This window comes from Ctenocephalides felis, unplaced genomic scaffold (assembly GCF_003426905.1).
Source record: "Ctenocephalides felis isolate EL2017-DRISC unplaced genomic scaffold, ASM342690v1 CF-g0.4_SCAFFOLD_01170, whole genome shotgun sequence".
In the NCBI taxonomy this organism is placed as follows: domain Eukaryota; kingdom Metazoa; phylum Arthropoda; class Insecta; order Siphonaptera; family Pulicidae; genus Ctenocephalides; species Ctenocephalides felis.
In genome coordinates this window covers 81,689,353-81,712,640 of record NW_020537324.1, presented here as the reverse complement: position 1 = coordinate 81,712,640, position 23,288 = coordinate 81,689,353, and the positions used below count along the sequence as shown (strand labels likewise).

At 29.3% G+C, this 23,288-nt stretch overlaps 1 protein-coding gene across 1 annotated transcript in view; it reads left to right on the top strand.

The window, feature by feature from the left end:
- Window positions 1–19,594, top strand: part of LOC113366389 (zinc finger protein 271-like) — a 29,012-nt gene extending 9,418 nt beyond the window's left edge. Inside the window, exons 5-15 of the mRNA XM_026607988.1 lie at window positions 1,978–2,258; window positions 4,551–4,813; window positions 7,114–7,404; window positions 9,843–10,126; window positions 10,197–10,351; window positions 12,199–12,282; window positions 12,585–12,763; window positions 12,873–12,970; window positions 13,952–14,067; window positions 16,897–17,201; window positions 19,297–19,594. Coding sequence (XP_026463773.1) covers window positions 1,978–2,258; window positions 4,551–4,813; window positions 7,114–7,404; window positions 9,843–10,126; window positions 10,197–10,351; window positions 12,199–12,282; window positions 12,585–12,763; window positions 12,873–12,970; window positions 13,952–14,067; window positions 16,897–17,078 — 1,933 coding nt within the window. The 3' untranslated portion in view covers window positions 17,079–17,201; window positions 19,297–19,594. The remainder of the gene's footprint in view (window positions 1–1,977; window positions 2,259–4,550; window positions 4,814–7,113; window positions 7,405–9,842; window positions 10,127–10,196; window positions 10,352–12,198; window positions 12,283–12,584; window positions 12,764–12,872; window positions 12,971–13,951; window positions 14,068–16,896; window positions 17,202–19,296) is intronic.
- Window positions 19,595–23,288: the final 3,694 nt, after the last annotated feature.

Below are 23,288 nucleotides of genomic sequence, written 5' to 3'. Positions count from 1 at the left end.
GAATTTAACATTAATCATAAACGAAATATTGATAGTTCAAAAAAATGAATTTTTAACGACTTCAATAAGATACACAATCAAATAGACAATCAAATTATAGATATAAATTATATCATAATATAATAAATTTCGACCAAAAAGGAAATATTTTGGCATTTAAAAATTTAGTGCATATTGGATATATGAAATTGACATTCAATATTTTTAAATTAAATGCAAAAGTAAAAAATCTGATATTTATATAAAGTATTATATATTCAGATAATGGTACTGCGTTGATTCAGACTAAAATCTAATTTATTCATTGATTTAAAAAAAATATTTCACTATTTGACATAAATAAAATTAAAACTAGCTGTAAGTGGAATTCTGTCTTTAGGCAATTAAGACATCGTGCCTTAAGGCAAATTGCTGGAACTTCCCGTGCCAAAAATTATTATTTTTTTAAAAAACGATTACCATTTTTGAAAAAAATTTACTTTGAAAAAATAAGATTTTTGAGTAACTATAAATTGGACAAAAAATTACTTTTTTTTTGTGGAAGATCTGAACTTTTTTTTCAAAGCAATCGTACTGCTTTAACTGCATAGGGACAAAATAGAAAGCGCGTAAGCGCCGCGTCGCTGTCTAACGCATAAGCATTGGTACGGAACCCATAGGAATGTTAACAAAATGTATACTTATTGTTAAAATCTCTATAAAATATCTGATAATTTGATGTGCATATGTCTAATGATCATTTTTGACCTCCAAATGGCTCATTTTTTTACTTTTTCCTCCATATCTCCGAAACCGCTAGAACTACCTTCCTGAAAATTTTATCGATTCTTCATCTTGTTAATACAAGTGAAATGTTTTTTGAATTATTCAAATCGAACGCTCCGTTCTCTTAAAAACTGAGTTACCGTTTTCGGTACTTTTTGCCCCGTATCTTCGGAACGGCCTAGACCTGCCTTCGCCAAAAACTAATCAGCCCGTCTCCTTATCAATACGAATCGAATGTTTTTTGAATTATTCAAATCGGTTGATCCGTGTTCCCGAAATCGTCGACGAAAATTTGTATCCGCACATACATACACACACGTACATACATACATACATACACACACACACACACACACATACACATACATTCATTTTTTCTAAGGTATGCCAAAATATTCAGAAACCTCTGAAACGTAAAGATATATAAACATTTTCATTTTTGATTTTTTTGCGATTACTACAACTTGCCCTACGGGAAGTTAATAAACAAAACACTATGATGCGTTGGAATTAATTATCGAAATGTAAAGAAATTTGTGTAATAAAAATATAACATTATTATTAATATACCATGTATATTATAAGAACTTCTGCAAAGTGGCAAAATATTTTTGATGGCAAAACGGGTCAGCTAGTATATATATATATATATATATATATATATATATATATATATTAGGGTGGTCCTTAAAATGGTTATTTTCGAATTTCCTTGCTCCCAGGGGCTCAAATAATTTCAAATTGATAAAAAACAATTTTCTGAAAGTTTTAGCTCTTAATATTAACGTTTGGATAGAGCGCTATTCAATCAAAGTTTGTATGGAAAGAGCATGGAAAAAATTTTGAAAATTAAAAAAAAATGTTTTAGGTATAACGTAGCGACAAATGAATGTGTTTTATTTATTCATTTGTTCGCTAAATTACATCTAAAAAACATTTTTAAAATTTTTGGAAATTTTTCCATGCTATTTTCATACAAAACTTTGATTGAATTGCGCTCTATCTAAACGTTAATATTAAGAGCTAAAACTTTCAGAGAATTGTTTTTTATCTATTTGGAACCATTTGAGCCCCTGGCAGCAAGGAAATTCGAAAATGACCATTTTAAGGACCGTCCTAATATATATATATATATATATATATATATATATATATATATATATATATATATTATGTTATAAATGTATCCTTTACCACTGTGTCCTTTACTAGAAAGCGAGGCAGGCCTTCGAAAAGAGACACCCAGCTCCGCATACAGAAACAGAAGGAGCAAAAGCGTTTGGACAAATTGCAAGATTCGAATGAAGGTTCACAGAATCAATCGAGCGATGCAGATTCGAGTAACGATGAAGATAAACCTCTGTCCGCTTTCAGAGACATGAAAAACGACGTCAAAACCGAAATTGATGAACTGGCCGACGGAAACTGTACAATGTGCGATAGAGTTATAACCAATTTCGATAAGCTGAGAGTTCATTTGAGGAAACACACAGGTATTAAATGATAAATGTAATTAGTTGTGTGTGGCATTGTGCCTTAAGGCAAATTGCTAGAACTTCTCGTGCCGTAGCGAATTATTCGGGGAATGAAAATAATCAATAATTGATTTAAATGATTTCAAATAGAATGTTTATTATGTTCTAGTGTATATTAGTGTGTGAGTTTACAAGAAATTTTTTGACAATTCTGAAAAAATCGTTTTTCTTATTTTTTTTTTGTGATTTTTTTTTTAATATATTCGATTTTTTTTTTTTGAGATTTTCGAAATATTCTCAAATTTTTGTAAGATCGTTTTTTTTTTTAATCTTGATATTTTATGAAATTTTAACTATAGGTATAAATTTTCTATACATTCCTATGGGTTCTGTACCAATATTTATCCATGAGACGTAGACGCGGCGCTTACGCGCTTCGATATTTCGTCTCTATGCAGTTAAAGCAGTATGATTGCTTTGAAAAAAAAGTTCAGAATTTTCAAAATATGTCAAAATAAAGAGGTTTTTTTGAAGTTTTTTTTCAAATTTGTATTTTCTCAAAAATCTAATTTTTTCGAAGTAATTTTTTTTCAAAAATGTTTATCGTTTTTGATAAAATAATAATTTTTCCAGCAATTTGCCTTAAGGCACGATGCTATGCGCCCCACTAGTTTTTTTTTTTTTTTTGAAAATATGCAAATTACGAAATTTGTTTTTAAAAGCATTTTTTGCACACCGAAATATTCGATTTTTTTGGAAATTTCAAAATATTCTCAAATTTTTGTAAGATCGTTTTTTTTTTAAATATAGATATTTTTTTTAATATTTTGCAAATTTAGATTTTTTTAAAAATGAAAAATGTCGAAATTTTTTTTTTTAAATTTATTTTTTTTTGAAATTTTTGATTTTTTTTTTTGAACTTGTTAAAAAAGCATTTTTTGCAGACCGAAATATTCGTTTTTTTTTTTGAAAATCTCAAAATATTCTCAAATTTTTATAAGATCGATTTTTTTGAAAGTTTGATATTTTTTTAATTTTTTCCAAGTTATTATTTTGTTAAATGATGGAATATTTCGAAAATTTGATTTTTTTGGAACTTTAAATTTGTTTTTTTTTTAATTTTCAAAATTACGAAAAGCATTTTTTGCACACTGTCTACACATGAAAAATCGTTTTTTTTAATTTCTTGAGAACTTGGAAATTCTTGAAAAGATTCGATATTTTTTTTAAAATTTCGAAATATTCTCAAATTTTTATAAGAAAACGTTTTTTTACAAATTTTAATATTTTTTGAAATTTTTTCAAAATGGATTTTTTGGAAATGATAAAAAATTTCGAAAATTTGATTTTTTTTGAAACTTTAATTTTTTTTTTGAAAATTCTCAAAATGACAAATTTTTTGTAAAAGTATTTTTTGCACACCTAGACGGTTTTTTGAATTAATCTAATCGGATGATCCGTTCTCTCAAAAATTGCATGATCATTATTACACCCTTTGCGCTCCATACCTCCGAAACGGCTAGACGTGCCTTTTATAAAAACGCCTTGCGATCGAGTACGAACCGAATATTTTTTCAATCGTACAAATGGGTTATTCCATACTATAGAGGACATTTGTTGGAACCATATAAATTAATTTCAAAATTAAAAATCTTGGTACGGAACCCAAAAAATAGCACAAAACGTGTACACATTATTAAAATCTCTATAATATAACTGATAATTTGATGTGTATATGTCTAATCATTTTTAAGGCACTTTTTTTACTTGTTTTAATTGAGAGTCCATAACCGCTAGACCTGCCTTCCCTAAAATTTAAACTGTTCTTCATTTCGTCAATACAAATAAAATGTTTTTCAAATAGAGAGTCCATAACCGCTAGACCTGCCTTTCCACAAATTTAAACAGATCTTCATTTCGTCAATACAAATAAATCAAAATAATTCAAATCGCACGCTTCGTTCTCTCAAAAACCCAATTACCAATTTTGGCACTTTTTGCTCCATATCTCCGAAACGGCTCGACCTGACTTTGTCAAAAACTAATCAACACGTCTCCTTATCAATATGAATCGAATGTTTTTTGAATAATTGAAATCGGTTGATCAGTGTTCCCGAAATCGTCGACGAAAATTTGTATCCGCACACACACACATGCATTTTTTCTAAGGTATGCCAAAATGTTCAGAAACCTTTGAAACGTAAAGATATGCAAAAAATTTCAATTTCGATTTTTGGACGATTATAATAACTAACCCTGCGGAAAGTTAATAATAGAATTTTGTATCTAAAATTATGTTTATACTTTAAGGTGAGAAATTAGCCTCATGCAAGATTTGCGGCCAGAACTTCATTCAGAAATCTCAATTAAAACGACATTTAATGACGCATTGCAATATCAATACTTATCGAGGTGTCGAACTGAGACTTCGGCCTGATTTGTTCAAAGGAGACTTTTCTGAAGACGGCAAGGAGGAACCGATATTGGATACGGACACCCAGGAAACTTTGGTTGACAGAATTATGAGATATCTAACTGAGAAAGGCGCAGAGGGTGTTAATAGATTTATTCAGGTAATTACATTTTTAACCTTTCGACTCGGATGTCGCCGGATTAATTCACTATTACATTAATTTATCGATTAATTTATTGATTTTAAAAATAAATATGTAACAAAATTAATTTATTAGCTCATGAACCCCATAATTCTTTGAGATATCAATTTTACTGGAGATATATATATATATATATATATATATATATATATATTATTTATATTATAATGGTAATAATTTTGGTAACATATTAAATTTAATTTTTGTTTCCTTGTCTATCAGGATTTATTATTTTGTAAGCCATTATAATAGATATTATAATAGAAGAAATTATTTTTTAAGCAATATAGTATGGTTTTGAGCGCATTTTTTTTAATTTTTAAAATTTTCTATTTTATTATCATAACAACTATATTTAAAACCAATATTACCACATTTTGAAAAAATCCGATACAAAAAAAAATTCCGAGTTGAGAGATGAGCACAATAATATTCCGAGCACAGCGTATCGACTAGCAGTCCGACTCCCGAGTGGAAAGTGTTAAACTAGTGGTGTATGGCATCGTGCCTTAAGGCAAATTGCTGGAACTTCCCGTACCGTAATGAAATATTCGAAAAATTTTAAACGTTTTCAAATACATTATTACAAATACTGTAACTTTCATTATTTTTGCTATCTTGTTTGTTATATCTGAGCAAATCAAATGTAAATCATAAATCAATCAATTTATCTCCAGAACATTAACAATCGTCATTTCATTTCGAATTCAATTTAAAAAAAAAAGAAAATAGTTGAAAAAAAACGTTTATTTTAAATTTTTTGAGAATTTGGAAATTTTTAAAAACGTTCGTTTTGTTTTGAAAATTTCGAAATATTCTCAAATTTTTGTAAAAAATCGTTTTTTTTTTAATTTTGATATTTTTTTTAATTTTTTCAAATTTAGATATTGTTTTTGAAAATGATAAAAAATTTCATTTCTTTGACTTTTTTGAATATTTTGCATTATTTTTTTATGAGAATGTTGCATTATTTTTTTTTTAAATGTTGCATATTTTTTTTTGAAAATTTTCAAAATTACGTTATTTCATTTCGAATTCAATTTAAAAAAAAAATAGTTGAAAAATACCGTTTATTTTAAATTTTTTGAGAATTGGGAAATTTTTGAAAACGTTCGTTTTTTTTTGAAAATTTCGAAATATTCTCAAATTTTAGTAAAAAATCGATTTTTTTTTAAATTTTGATATTTTTTTGAATTTTTTTAAATTTAGATATTGTTTTTGAAAATGATAAAAAATTTCATTTCTTTGACTTTTTTGAATATTTTGCATTATTTTTTTATGAGAATGTTGCATTATTTTTTTTTTAAATGTTGCATTTTTTTTTTTGAAAATTTTCAAAATTAAATTTTCTGCAAAAGCACTTTTTGTACACCGTGTGCACAGCAAAAAGTTTTGTTTGGAGTTTTTTTAACTTTTTGAGAATTAGGAAATTCTTGAAAACATTCGATTTTTTTTAAATTCTCAAAAAGAAAAAATACACGAAATTAAAAAAGTGCTTCCGTACACAGTCACAGTCTAAACGCATTTGCAAATAATTCTGTGCGACATTTTCAATTATACTGTGCTTAGCTTGGCGGCATTTTCACATTTTTCAATGAACAGTCTAAACGCACTTGGGTATACATTTGCACCAGAGTGGCGCTTAGACTGTGCTTAGCCTGAGTAATTTTTTGAATTTTTAATCCAAAATTACAAAAATATTTTTTGAAAAAAAAAATTAGAAACAAATTTTTTTTTCCAAAAGCAATAATTTTGTTGAAACAAGCAGAAAGTTCTTTGAATCATTTAAATCGGACGCTTAGTTCTTTCAAAAACTGTTATTTTTTAACATTTAGCTCTGTATCTCCGAAACCGCTGGGTCTACCTTTGCCAAAAACTAATAACCCCTTCTCCCAATCATTACTAATTGAATGTTTTTTAAATCATACAAATCGGATGAGCCGTTCTCTCAAAAACTCGATTTCTATTTTCTGCACTCTTTGCTCCTTATCTCCGTAACGGCTGGACCTGCCTTTGCCAAAAACTAACCAGCACATCTCCTATAATAGAAAAAATGCGGACATACAAAACACACACACACACACACACATCCATTTAGTTTCTGAGGTATGCCCCTTAAAAATGTTCAGAAACCTTCAAAACGACGAGAAATGCAAAAATTTTCATTTTCGATTTTCGGCCCATTACTATAACTACCCTACGGGAAGTTAATAAATGTCGAGGTAAATATTTAAAACATACATCTATTATTACCCCAGGTTACAACGACAAGTGCCATCGACATGTTCACCGAATCGGAGTCGTCGGATAGCGAAAATGAGCAGAATGGTTCCACAACTTTAGCGAGTAAAAGAAGATATCAATATTGTTCGGTGTGCAATGCAGCCTTTTTGAGAAGCGACCATATAATAAGGCACATGTCGACGCACGATCCGAGCCAATTCGATGATAAATGCGAGGTCTGCGAAAGGGTCTTTCCGAATAGGGACCTTTTGGAGAGACACAGGAGGTCGCAGTGCGAAAACGTCGAAAAGCAACATAAATGTAAAGTAAGTGAAAAATGGATAATAGATAAGTGCCATGGTAATAGAAAATGTATTAGTGCAGTAAACGGAGCGTTTTGGGTCTGATTTTTTTTTACTGTGCTCCGAATTGCATGAAATTTTGGAATTAGGTTCATCTTACCCTCAAGTTCAAAAGTGAAAACAATTCGGGTTTGGGGGATGACACGCTCAATCGTGTAATTACATTTTTTCAAAATAACGTCGGAAATCGATAGAAGAAATAATTTTAAGAAAAAAATGTCTCATAGTTTTTCAAAAAAAAACTAATATTAGGTTGTCAAATATCTCCCTTCCGCTTTTTTGCTCTTGGTTTATAATACAAAAAGGCGGAAGGGAGATATTTGACAACCTTATACTTTTCAAGTTACTGGCCACTAAAAATTCATATATTTTTGGCGTTTTTCTTCATTTTTTTTGCAAATATCTCCTAAAATATGTATTTTCACGAAACTCATGTAATGAACAAAATAATGTCAATAAAAATCTTAATAAATCGGTATTACATAAAGTGTTCTAGGAAAAATATGAAGCAAGATTTGAAATAGCAAATTCGTTTTTTATTTTGTTCAAGATTTATTTGTTGTATTTAAAGCCATCTAGTGTCGAGGTTTTACATTTTATGCATTTCGGTGAAATTGGGTTTTATAGTGCTCAACATAAGCTTTAAAATGTGTGCTGTTACAAGCTTTTTTCGTGTAAAATGAGTGAGCTATCAAGCAAATAAGAAGCATATACGATGCTTTTTTCTCTTAAATCATATGGTTTAATGAGCGCCATTTCCACCAGAATTAACGTAATTCACATTCCATCTAGAATTCACTTCATTATAGACCTCTTGATGGATTCTAGCAGATTCACTATTTTAGTACAAACTATTTTCAGAAAACTCACGATTTTATAAAAACTGTTTTTTCCGATTGTTTTAAAAATCGAACTTATTTTCATTATATCTCAAGAAGAATAAAAGATATGTATAGAAGCATATAGATAAAAATCAAATGGATCTTTCTGACTTATAATTGTGTTTTATTATTTTTCTTTCACACAAAAATTGACAGAGTTATGATTGTTTAAATAGTGCGCGGCTGCGCAATCAGATTCTCTCTCGAGCCCTTCAACCCTTTACCGTTTCAAAATGAGAGGAGTTACGAAAAAAATTATGATGAAATTGCAGCCCTTTTATTAACCTTTCAAATGGTATATTACAAATTGTGATGGAGTCGAAATTAAAGGAGTTATGACCCGAAAACTGATCGCATTTATGTCGAATTGTGTCCATATTTCGAGCAATGTATAAGTAAGCAGTATTTGGTGCCCAAAACTATTGACTCTCTATATATATATATATATATATATATATATATATATATATATGTATATATATGTATATATATATATATATATTATATATATATATATATATATATATATATATATATGGTAATGTGTCTTTATAATAAAAACGTATATTTTGAAATAATATGAATTAATTGGTTTAGCGTATATCTCGTGAGCCAACCACAAAATTTTGTATTATTATGTTGATCATGAAATATATTCATCTTCATCTTATAGTAAAGTATCTTATGGCTGAAAGGTCCACGTGTTAAATAAATTGATATAGTTTTATATCACTATAGTCAAATGAAAGTTTAATAATTGCAGTAACAAGAACAACAAATATACGAGTTTAGACAAAATTATACTGGGTACTAGTGTTATATTAACTGTTTTTATTTAAGGGTAATTTTAAAAGTTGAACAAATTATGGATATGGTAATTATTTTCGAGAAATTGAAATAACGATTATATCATTTTGAATTTCTTATTTTTTTTTTCAATTTTATAATAATTTTTTCAAACAATTTTTTTATCAAGGGGTTGTTTTTAAGGGTCTAAAAAGGGTTAAAAATTTGATAATCAAGATAGAAAACAAAATATTATTTACTTTATACGTAATTATTATTATATCAAACAGAAATTTTTTTTAAGTGTTTTTCTGCAATTTAGAGGTTGTTTGAAGGGTTTTAAGGTTTTCACGGGGTTGTAAATGATTTTATTGCAAGGTAAATGTATTAAAAAATATTTTTCAATTACACCCTTTAATATTAAAAACGTTTTCTAGCGATAATACGGCTTAATGACCACTTATTTATTAAAGGGTCCTAACCCCCCAAACGGGTGGTGGCGGAACCCGAATTGTTTTCACTTTTGAACTTGAGGTTAAGATGAACCTAATTCCAAAATTTCATGCAATTCGGAGCACAGTAAAAAAATTCCGAGGTTATACCCTTTTTTCCTCTCCGTTTACTGCACTATATGTCACCTTTATAACACGTTTTAATCAACGATCCAAGTACATATTAATTAATTAAAATCTATAGAATTAAATACTAATATATCTATCTACTTATTTTTTCAAGGTTTGTAAAGTTAAATTCACAGAAGAGTCCACATTACGCAAACACGAAACAAAACACACAAATCCACCACCCAGTGTATCATTTGCCAGCCACATCGACTCGAATAAATCGAATTCCTCGAAATTCAAAGAGCCCCGAGAGAAATCATTTCAGTGTTCAATGTGTGAGAAAGCTTTCTATCGAGCTGAACATCTCGACAGGCATACAAAAACACATATAATCACAGAGAAGAAATTTGAATGTAACATATGCCAAAAGAAGTTTAACAGAAAAGATAACTTGAGGTGAGAATAAAATATTTATCTTTTAATTATTAGAATTGATTTATAATAGTACGATTGATTTTATTTTCAGATCCCATCAACGTGTTCATAAAGAGGAGAAGGAGGATTGTGATAAACATCTGTGTGTTTATTGTGGTCGAAGTTTCTCAAATTCATCAAATCTTATTGTTCACATGAGACGACACACGGGAGAAAAACCTTATAGATGTGATATTTGTAATAAAGGTAATTGGACCCTTTATTTAAAATTATTGTTTTTAATCAATTTTAATAACTGGTTTCGTTATAAAGTTTTGAACTGGTTTAATGCATATATGGGTCATTCTTTTTAGTCCAGTCATTTGGTCATTTTGCCGGTACAGTACTCCGGGAAATCTGAAAATTGCTAATTTTATAGATTTCGAGGTGCTCTTCACGAAAATCAACTTTGCCACCTCAAATTTAAAAGGCAAGTTGCCGCCATATTGGAAAAATGGCGTCAAACAACAGCTTTTTCAAAATATCTCCTTTCTGGCTGATTTTACGATAAAAGTATCTATGTACGAATGAAACTAGATAAAATTTCCTACAATTCTTTAGAAAACCGTTTTTTTTTTTAAAATTGATAGATAGAGAATACGGCCGCCTCAAAGTCTTTGCTGCTCTCGCCGTAGTATCAAATCTCTCCGTATATGACAGCACTTTGAACTTGACCGCATTCTTTCTAATAAATAAATATTTTCAATGTTAAATTAAGCGAATAAGATCTAGAAATAAAATAATTCAAATATTTTTCTGTTTTTTTGCTGATTCTTTAACACTTCAAGCTACTTACTTATAGCTACTTTGCAATTGAAGTGTTAAAAAATCAGCAAAAGAAAAAAAAATATTTGAATTATTTTATTTCTAGATCTTATTCGCTTAATTTAACATTGAACTATCAATTTTACAAAAAAAAAACGGTTTTCTAATGAATGGTAAGAAATTTTATCTAGTTTAATTCGTACATAGATATTTCTATCGTAGAATAAGCCAGAAAGGAGATATTTTAAACAAGCTGTTTTTTGACGCCATTTTTCCAATATGGCGGCAACTTGCCGTTCAAATTTGAGGTGGCAAAGTTGATTTTCGTGAAGAGCACCTCGAAATCTATAAGATTACCTATTTTCAGAATTCCCGGAGTACTGTACCGGCAGCAGCCTTTTTTTGCACCAAATGACTGGACTATTTACAAATCGTACGGATTTTCGAAGAAATAAAATGTCACATTTTAGAATTGTCTGAAATTTTTTTTACAGATATTATACATAAAATCATTCGACACGTATTTTAGGATTTTGCTGAAAAAAAATTTATTTACGTAAATATTTACGATTGAAATATGTATTTTTTGCTCAATTTCTATGAACATCATCTGCGGTAAATTAATTATCTCCGGATGTGCTGATCGGATCAGTATTATTATTTTTTTTATTACACTCATATTGAAGTGAACTTTGTAATGATTAAAAATTTTTTTTTTGTTTTTGCAATTTTCTTAACAACAACAACCCTTAAATATTTACAAAGGTTTTACTCAGCCTTATCCCAATTTGAATCATTTCAAAAAAATAACATATTTTTTCTTTTTTTCTCTGCAACAAAATTCTTTTTACAATTTGTTGAAAACTTTGTTACATCGAAAGGAACTAAATATTTTCAAGCGCGAGCCGCGCTTTTCACGTCGGGGACCTCAAAGATTTGTACTCATTTGTCACTTTCGAATGACAATCTTATTGTTTTTCGGTTGAAAAATATTTTATAATTTCGCTTCTGGCGAAAAATGAATATAAGTCGAAAAAAAACATTAGGGGAGAGCGGAGCTTAAAAGTTTGTGAGTAAAAAGATCCACTGCCAATATCTCAAAAACAAGTAAAGATAGAAATTTTTTAACAACAATATTTGAAAGTAGAGGGATATTTAAGTTGGCTTCAACCCTTTCTGATATAAAATCTATTAAAGCTTACATGTGGGTGGGATAAATAGAGTCTAGTATTTAGACTAGTATTTAATTTAATTTGTAAATTCGTTTTTTTTTTAATATATATTTTAAGGTTTTCCACGATCATCAGATCTACAGTGCCATAGAAGAACCCATACAGGAGAAAAGCCTTGTTTGTGTACCATATGCGGAAAAGGTAAATTTAATTATATATGTATTGATTGTTTCTTTACCGAACAGTAAATCCAATAATAAAAAACATTTTATTTTTTTGAAGATGTTTAATAACGACGTTTCGGAACTAGATACATTCCATCATCACGTTTTTTCTGTCAAAGACAATGTTTTTTTTTTAAACTATTGACTAACATTAATTAATGATGATTATTACAGATTATTTAGAAAAATTATAAAGGAATGGATTAAAATCTATAAATCTAATTAAAAATCCATATTTATATATATATATGTATATATATATATTATTTATTTTTTCAGGTTTTTCGAGGTCCAACAAATTGGTGAGACACATGCGCATTCACACAGGACAGCGGCCTTACAAATGTACATTCTGCGATAGAGCCTTCACGCAGAGCAACGACTTGACTCTGCACATTCGAAGACACACCGGTGACAAGCCTTATGTCTGTGGCATCTGTGGGGATCGATTCATACAGGTAATTGATAATAATGATATTATATATATATATATATATATATATATATATATAATATATATATATATATATATATATATATATATATTGTTATTCAATTCTCTTTTAGGGTACTGCTCTACAAGCTCACAGAAGAATGCAGGGCCATTTCGAAGAACTGAATCAGCCCACTCCGTTTGCATCAATAAGCTGTAATAATCCTAACAGGTACTTAAATGTTCATTGAAAATCGCAATTTTTAGTTTTTAGTAAAAGCAAAAACGTGCCTAAAGGTAATGTCCCACTTAGACCAAGTTATTTAAATAGTTTATAATAGTGTTTTATGTTACTCCCATATTAGTGTTTTATGAATTTAAAACACATATTAGATTTATTTAAGGGGCACAACTAGTGTAGCCGCCTAAAAAAAAGTGATATCTGGGAATTTATATTTAAAAAAATACTTTATCAATCATTTCAAAATTTTAAGAATAGATTTACACATGTTTTAAGAATACATAGTAAAAGTTTTGAAGAACAAAATTAAATATTTTTTAAGTTATCGTCGATCTCCAACGGCGCGACATAAAAAAGGCCCTTCACTGCTGCAGTGATTCCGGCCTTCTACGTGGATGGAATTTAAAAAAAAAAAAACTCGTTAAACTAGATAATATTGTCTGTAAAATGAACTACGATAAAGAAAAAATCAAAAATTGACAAAATGGAGGCGTTTTAAAAAAAAATTCAATTTTTACCCAAAATTTTGGTCGTTTTTGGACTGCCAAAATTCGATTTTTGATTCGATCAAAAAATCGGTAGTTCATTTCACGGAGAACTATATATAGAACATGTAAAAAAAACTTGATAGTGATCGGATCATTTGTTTTTGAGTAATCGCTGCGGCAAATTCGGAAAATGCTGTTTCGAGAAAAACGCGTTTAAAGATTAAATGATCGTTATACTATATACTACATATATACTCTTTAAATGGCTGTGACTCAAACTATTCAAGATATCGATTTAAATTTTTGGTATGTTATTTTTAAAGGTATAACCTATCAAAGTGTGGAAAAATTGAAAATTCGATTTTTTGAAAATTTTGCACTAGGTGTGCCCCTTAAGTTGATTATGTATACATATCGGTAGGTTCAGGCTAATTGCCACTCACTCGTAATATTGTTCGAGTTATAATTATTATGACTTCCTCAGGTACAACAATCCAAATCGAGTTAATAGGATAGGAGGTGCACCACCTAGTCCTCCTCCGATTATACCGCCACGTATTATAGTAACATCTGCAAATAACACAGGAAATAATACACAAGGTAAGAACTCTATTCAAACTAGCTGTAAGTGGAATTCTGTCTTAAGGCAATTAAGGCATCCTGTCTTAAGGCAAATTGCTGGAACTTCCCGTACCAAATATTATTATTTTTTTAAAAACTATTAACATTTTTGAAAAAATTTTACTTCGAAAAAATAAGATTTGTGAGAAACTATAAATTGGACAAAAAATTACTTTTTCTTGAAAAAAAAAATTTAATTTTTTTTTTTTTATCTATTTTTTTGAAAAAAAAAATGTTTTCTGTATTTTGACATATTTTGCAAGATTTAACAAGATATTTTTCAAAGCAATCGCACTGCTTTAATTGCATATAGAAGAAATATCAAAGCGCGTAAGCGCCGCCTCGCCGTCTAACGCGTAAACATTGGTACGGAACCCCGTAGGAATGTAAACCAAATTTATACTTATTGTTAAAATCTCTATAAAATATCTGATAATTTGATGTGCATATGTCTAATGATGATGTCTTTATGAAAATTTGATCGGTTCTTCATCTTGTCAATACAAGTAAAATGTTTTTTGAATTATTAAAATCGGACGCTCCGTTCTCTTGAAAACTGAGTTACCGTTTTCGGCACTTTTTGCCCCGTATTTTCGGAACGGCTAGACCTGCCTTCGCCAAAAACTAATCAGCACGTCTCCTTATCAATACGAATCGAATGTTTTTTGAATTATTCAAATCGGTTGATCGGTGTTCCCGAAATCGTCGACGAAAATTTGTATCCGCACATACATACACACACGCACACACACACACACACACACACACACATACATCCATTTTTTCTAAGGTATGCCAAAATATTCAGAAACCTTTGAAACATCGAGAAATGCAAAAATTTTCATTTTCGATTTTTTTGCGATTACTATAACTTGCCCTACGGGAAGTTAAAAAGTGTTTTTAAGGTTGAAGTAAAACTTTTTTGCTATCATACGAAATGGCATTTTAGTTAAAAATAAATACATCCTATAACAAGTTTGAATAATGTTTATTAGTAATATGGTAACACTCGTGATGCACACATTTATTAGTGTCGTCAAGCATTATACACATTTATATAATGATAAATTATAAATTATATATTTTTAATAGCATTAAAAATATGTATAATATTCAAAAACAATAATGTAATCAAAGTCATACTTCAAATATGACATGATCGGTTTGTCATTGTAATTAGCATTTAGGACTTGGACCTTCATTAGAGAAATGAAGTAATTCATGATTAATAAATTTTATAATATTCGTTCACACAGTGGATTATGTTAAACAACGCCTAGACAAAATTTGTTTTTGCAACTTCACTCATCATGTAATAATCGTGTTTGAAGAACTTCATGTAATTAAAATTAACATACATTCATTGACTGTTTGGGTTTTTTTTTTTTTACTTTTTCACTGGCGATATAATCTCATTCTTTGAACAGCTGTAATATCTGTCTTGCCTAAAGAATATTATCCATTTCAATAACTTCAAATATTTATAGGAACTACGAATAATATAGAAACAATTTCTAATCAATAAACTTACGTTTAGTACACGGCCCAATTGTTGAATTACCCATTATTTTTAAATGATTCAAAGAACTTTCTGCTTGTTTCAACAAAATAATTGCTTTGGGATTTTTTTTTTTAAATAAAATTTTGTAATTTTGGATTAAAAATTCAAAAAATTACCCAGGCTAAGCACAGTCTAAGCGCCACTCTGGTACAAATGTTTCCGCAAGTGCGTTTAGACTGTTTATGTATTGGAGCACTTTTCTAATTTTGTGAAAACTATTGAAAAATGTGAAAATGTCGCCAAGCTAAGCACAGTACAAGTTAAAATGTCGCACAGAATTATTTGCAAATGCGTTTAGACTGTGACTATACGGGAGCACTTTTTCAATTTTGTGCAAAATTAGGCAACTATTTTTTTGAAATTGAATTTGAAATGACGATTGTTAATGTTCTGTAGATAAATTGTGTCCATAATTATGAAAGTGGTCTAAGTCATATATTTCTTGTTTCGAGATATTTAATGATTTGCATTTGAATAAATTAAAAAATATTTTTACATTATGCGACATTTTAATTTTCAATTTTATTAGTCTTAGTTAATGGAAATTTATTATGAATATGAAATTTTGTGTGAATATCATACGATAATATTGTTTTTCAACTTTGAATTGACTTAGACCATTTTCAAAATTAACTGAATGTCCTATAAATGACTTAAAGCAATAAAGAACTTTGAGTTTTATTTGAAACAATAATTTTATTGAAATAATTCGTGAGCATTTATTAATTATTTTTAAACGGTAATCCATTTTTATCATTATTTCGAGTATTTAAGATTCTTAAAATGTTCCTGAAAAACTGGAGGGATGTACGGTAGTAAACTCATAATATCTTTGTTTTTCTTCCGATACTGATCTAATGCTGGTGTATAATGGAAGTAATTTAATATTTCCGTATATTTTTGGTCTTTCTCTTTTAGGTGAAATATCCAAAACGTAAATTGTACAATCATCTAAAGAAGTTTTATAAAACATAAAAAATTTTATAAGGTTCATTTTTCAAGAATCTCATCCATTGAATTTGTAGCCAAGAGACAGATTCGCCCGCGGTATTTTTTACTATTCTTGTTATTGTATCTTCTAATGATTTCGTTGAAATAAAATCCGGCTGCGACATTCGCTTTATCGAAAATGTATTGCTTCTTCTGCACTTTTCTATCAATGCATAATAATGCTCAGGGTTGTATAAGTAATTTGCTTTTCACGATTATTCGGTAGATATATGATTTACATTTTATTATCCTTTCAGCTTTGCCTACAACCGCATCGTCAAAAATCACCCCCAACGTCTCAACAACGACGTCCGGCTTGAATCTCAGTTCATCTTCGACGTCCACCTCTTCGGCATCTGCACATCAGCAGCAGGCTGTCACCAATCAAAGTGCTGGGGCACAGCCTCTGATGGCACCAACCATCATTCGAATGCAATGAACAGCCTGAATTCGAATCACCATCATGCTGCCAGGGGACTGTTGAGCGGATTTCCTAGCAGCTCCTACATGCCGAATGGGAGCATGGTGGCGCCCTTTTTGGCAAACGCTAACGGACCTGCAGGTGAATAGGATGGATAGAAATAGATACGCGTTTTTGCTAAAAATTTTGTTTTTCGTGTATCCCAATATGTATCGAACCCTTATTATTATTATTTTTATTTTTTTCCCCAAAAAATCAAAGGCATGGTTTTTCCCTCATTTTTTTCCTCACATTTTTGTCCCCAATTTTTTCCCCGAATTTTTTTTCCAAAAATTTTTTTATCAAAATATCAAAGGCCAAAGTCCATAGTTTCTCCTCAAAATTTTTTTATCGATATTTTTTCTCCACATTTTTTGGCCCCAATTTTTATCAAATATTCAAAGATATTTATCCATATATTATTTCTAAATTTTTTTCCCCAAATTTTTTTCCCAAAAAATCAAAGACTATAGTTATGTTTTTTTTTTCAAGACTATAGTCCATAGTTTTTCCCCAAATTTTTTTCCTCACATTTTTCTCCCCAATTTTTTTCCAAAAATTTTTGTCACAAAATATCAAAGATTATTGTCCATAGTTTCTCCCCAAAATTTTTTTATCGAATTTTTTTCCCCAAAATTTTTTTTCTCCAAAATTTTTTTCCCACATTTCTTGACCCCAATTTTTATCAAATATTCAAAGATATCTATCCATAGATTATTTCTAAATTTTTTCCCCAAATTTTTTTCCCAAAAAATCAAAGACTTGACAAGACAAAGACAAAGGTCATGGTTTTTTCCAAAAAATCAAAGACTATAGTCCATAGTTTTTCCCCAAAATTTTTTTCCCCAATTTTTTTTTCCACATTTTTTGTACCCAATTTTTATCAAGATATCTATAGACGGGTGGTTTTTAAATTTTTTCTCCAAATTTTTTTCCCAAAAAATCAAAGGCCCGAAACCGCTGGGCCTACCTTTGCCAAAAACTAATAACCACTTTTCCCCGTCATTACGAACTGAATGTTTTTTTTTGAGTCGGTTTCGGAGATACAGAGCTAAATGTTAAAAAAATAGCAGTTTTTGAGAGAACTAAGCGTCCGATTTAAATGATTCAAAGAACTTTCTGCTTGTTTTAACAAAATAATTGCTTTTGGAAAAAAAAATTGTTTCTAATATTTTTTTCAAAAAATATTTTTGTAATTTTGTATTAAAAATTCAAAAAATTGCCCAGGCTAAGCACAGTCTAAGCGCCACTCTGGTACAAATGTTTACCCAAGTGCGTTTAGACTGTTTATGTACTGGATCACTTTTCCAATTTTGTGAAAACTATTGAAAAATGTGAAAATGCCGCCAAGCTAAGCACAGTATAAGTGAAAATGTCGCACACAATTATTTGCAAATGCGTTTAGACTGTGACTATAAGGGAGCACTTTTACAATTTTGTGTAAATTAGGCAACTTTTTTTTTTTTTTTTTTTTGAAATTGAATTCGAAATGAAATGACGATTCTGGATATAAATTGATTTATGATTTACATTTGATTTGCTCAGATATAACAAGATAACAAAAATAATGAAAGTTACAGTATTTGTAATAATATATTTGAAAACGCTTAAAATTCCTCGAATATTTCATTACCGTACGGGAAGTTGCAGCAAGTTGGCTCAAGGCACGATGGCACACACCACTAGTTCTTTATTTTATCATCTTGGAACGTATCTCCACAATTCCATATACAGTAGAACTCCAATTATCCGAACTCCAAACATCCGAACTCGGACTATCCGAATCGCCGATTATCCGAATCACTTTCGGAAAAAAAATTGTCCAAAAAAAGTCTAAGTGCGCTATTATTCTTCCACCAGCAAAGGCAGTGTAGGCACATTGTTTGTTTTGATTTGACGGAGATGTTTACAAAACAATGATTTTTATTTCTAAACTTGTACATAAGTACATTTTATTTATATTTAAAACATGTGAAAATGTCATGTTTCTTTCATTTAATTCAATAAAAAAAATAGTGCAATATCAAAACGTAACTTTTTTCTCTCCAATGGCATTTTTTTTTAAAAAAACTCGGAATATTTGATTATCCGAATCGGTCCCGGTCCCCATTAATTCGGATAATTGGAGTTCTACTGTAAAATGCCATCTAGTATTTCCGCATTCTTCATTCGCTTCAAAGATTTTTTTTTCTTCCAGGTGTGCTGATGCAAAATCTTGATGTCACAAATGCTTTGGGAAATATTCCTCTGTTTTCGATATCACAGTACAATCAAGGTTATAACTAAGTATGTATATTTATATATTTAGTCGTACGACTGGCAAGCCGAATGCAAATAAGCGTGTAAGGTAACTAATGTTAATCTAATTATATATTCTAGTTTTATATTATGAGCCTATATTTATAATTGAGTTAAGATTAAAAACATTTGAGAATTGTGATTGTAAATCAATTGCAAAAATATAAGTTAAAAAAAGCCTTTTGAATTATGATAAGGACACACTTTCACATTCTACTTATGTATACAACATTATATATATATATATATATATATATATATATATATAATATGTAAGTAAGCATGTATAAAAAAAATGCATAGATTTAAGAAAAAATATATTTTGATCTTATGTATAGATAGATTATTATATAAATTGTACAAATGATTTTAAATATAAAAGTATATAAATCGTAAATCTTAAATACAATCTCTCTATTTCATTATACATGTAGATCTACAATTTTTAACTTGCCGTAGGGCAAGTTATAGTAATCGCAAAAAAATTGAAAATGAACATTTTTATATATCTTTACGTTTCAAAACCTTCTGAACATATAGGCATACCTTACAAAAAATGGATATATGTGTGTGTGCGGATACAAATTGTCGACGATTTCGGGAACACGGATCAAACGATTTGAATAATTCGAAAAACATTCGATTCGTATTGATAAGGAGACGTGCTGATTAGTTTTTGGCAAAGGCAAGCCTAGCCGTTCCGAAGATATGGGACAAAACGTGCCAAAACGGTAAGTCAGTTTTTAAGAGAACGGAGCGTCCGATTTGAATAATTCAAAAAACATTTTACTTGTATTATAAACAAGATGAAGAACTGATCAAATTTTCATGAAGGCAGGTCCAGCGGTTTCGGAGATCTAGTAAAAAAAAGTAAAAAAAAATACCCTGTGGCGGTCAAAAATGATCATTAGACATATGCCCATCAAAATATCAGATGTTTTATAGAGATTTTAATAATGTGTATCAATTTTGTTTACATTTCTATGGTTTTGACGAAAAATTTAATTAACCATGTGTATTCATTTTTATCCTGATTCTTATTAAAAACTAAACAACAGTGCACGAAAAAAAAACTTTTTGCCCTCGACTTTAAAATACTATCTTTAACAAATACCAGACTTACTTGTTTAGGGAGAGTCCTTTAATCACGTTAGGTTTTTAGTGGAAGGGGGGGGGGGTAATTTTTGACAAAAAATTTAATTAACCCTGTGTATTTATTTTTACCCTGATTTTTTTAAAAACTAACCAAAAGTGCATGAAAAAAATTCTTTTTGCACTATACTTTAAAATAGTATCTTTAACAAATACCATACTTACGTGGTATTTACATGAGTCCATTAATCACGTGAGGTTTTCAGTAGGAGAGGGGTGGGGGTTTGGTTTGACAAAAAATTTAATTAACCATATGTATTTATTTTTACTCAGATTTTATAACTAACCAACAGTGCACGAAAAAAAAACCTTTTTGTCCTCTGCTTTAAAATAGTATTTTTAACAAATACCATATTTACTTGTTTAGGGAGAGTCCATTAATCACGTGAGGTTCCACTGGAAATTTAGTGTTATTTTTAAGAGTGTACTGCAAATTGTGACGCACTGTCGTTAATGATTTTTACTTCAATTTTATAAATATCATCGTTGTTTATTATGTTTGAGTTTTGGTGCAATTTCTGTCCAGCCATGTGTTGCCAGCCAGCATCGACTTTGACAACAGGCCATGTATTTAATCGCGTGAGTATACATACGTCTGGATTGAGTGAAAAAAATTGTTTTTCCCAAAATTCTTTTGTCCAAAATTTTTTTAACCAAGTACTTTTTTTCAAAAATTTTTTTTACCAAAATTTTTTTTCTCAAAATTTTTAGGACCAAAATTTTTTGACCAAAATTTTTTGGACCAAAATTTTTTGGATCAAAATTTTTTTAACCAAGAATTTTTTTTCAAAAATTTTTTTGACCAAAATTTTAGGACCAAAATTTTTTTCCAAAAAATTTTTTGACCAAAAATTTTTTTTCCAAATTTTTTTGACCAAAATTTTTTTGACCAAGAATTTTTTTGACCAAAAATTTTTTTCTCAATATTTTTTTGAAAGTTGAATTTTATATGTATTGACATTTTTGTTTTCAATATTTATTCATATCAAATCAATCAATCAGTCCTTAATTGTAATTAAAAACGTCAAATTCTATAATATTTATCTTAATTTATCATAACTATCATTCATATATTTCAAGAGTAGTATTTGCGCATAAAATGAATGGCACAACATTAAAAGTAGAATCATTCCAACAATCGATGTATAAATTTATATATAATATTTTTTTTTTTTTTATTTTCAATAATTATTACAACTGTTAAATTATTAACATCTAGTAATATATATAATAAATAATAACAAATTTAAATAAATAAAAGTGCAAAGGATAAAATCTACATGAAAATAATATCCGTAATATGATTTGATATAAAATATAAGCAAATAATAATAAAAATAAAATTAATAAATAATATAAATAAAATTTCTGAATAATAAAAGAATACTAGAAAAATAATAAAATATAGCACAATCACAATAATAGAAATAGTAAGATAATAATAATAATAATAATGATAGCGTTTACAAATTTATAAGATCGTTGGGAATTTTTCGTTTTAGCCTTGTTGGACGCGCTTCTGAGAATACTTTGTGTGCCAAGTAATTTGGGTGTTCGTCTATTCTTTTTTTTTGTAGTTGTTTTTTTTTTGTTGAATTTCATCATTTACTGTCATCATGTTGCTGTCCTGGTGAATCAACCAGTTAGGAACATACCTAGGTGCGTTACTGGCAGCAGGGGGCTGTCAGTTTTGTGTGTGGCATGTTGCATGTTGCATGGTAAGTGTGAGCGAGTGAGTGAGAAGCGTTCGTGTTCGTCGACTTTGGAAGACCGGGTCCAGAGTCGACTAGCGACCGCAGCGTGAAATGGGCGATCGTGGCATATGGCCGGACTTTGGAAAACCGGATTTCAAAGTCTTTGTCGATCGCAGAGTGAATCCTCCCCCTCGTGGCTGACACCTTATCGCGGTGAGGGGGTCCAGTTGGACGATAACCGTCCAATTGCCAAGAGCAGCCGTCTACTTTAGCACTTTTGTATACTAGTTATACTGTTATAGTGCCCATAATTATGAAAGTGGTCTAAGTCATATATTTCTTGTTTTGAGATATTTAATGATTTGCATTTGAATAAATTGAAAAATATTTTTACACTATGCGACATTTTAATTTTTAATGTTATTAGTCTTAATTAATGGAAATTTATTATGAATATGAAATTTTGTGTGAATTTCATACGATAATATTGTTTTTAAAGTTTGAATTGACTTAGACCATTTTCAAAATTAACTGAATGCCCTATAAATGACTTAAAGCAATAAAGAACTTTGAGTTTTATTTGAAACAATAATTTTATTGAAATAATTCGTGAGCATTTATTAATTATTTTTAAACGGTAATCCATTTTTATCATTATTTCGAGTATTTAGGATATCGGTCCAATATTGGTCAATATCGGTCCAATATTGGTCAATATCGGTCCAATATTGGTCAATATCGGTCCAATATTGGTCAATATCGGTCCAATATTGGTCAATATCGGTGTAATATAAAAAAATTTTTTGGACCAACATTTTTTTGGCCCAAATTTTTTTGACCAAAATTTGTTTGACCATTTTTTTTCCGAAAAATTTTTTGACTAAAATTTTTTTCCGAAATTTTTTTTCCGAAAAATTTTTTTTGACCAAAAATTTTGACTAAAATTTTTTGGACCAAAATTTTTTTCTTAAAATTTTTTTGACCAAAATTTTTTTGCCCAAAATTTTTTTGCCCAATATCGGTCCAGTATTGGTCAATATCGGTC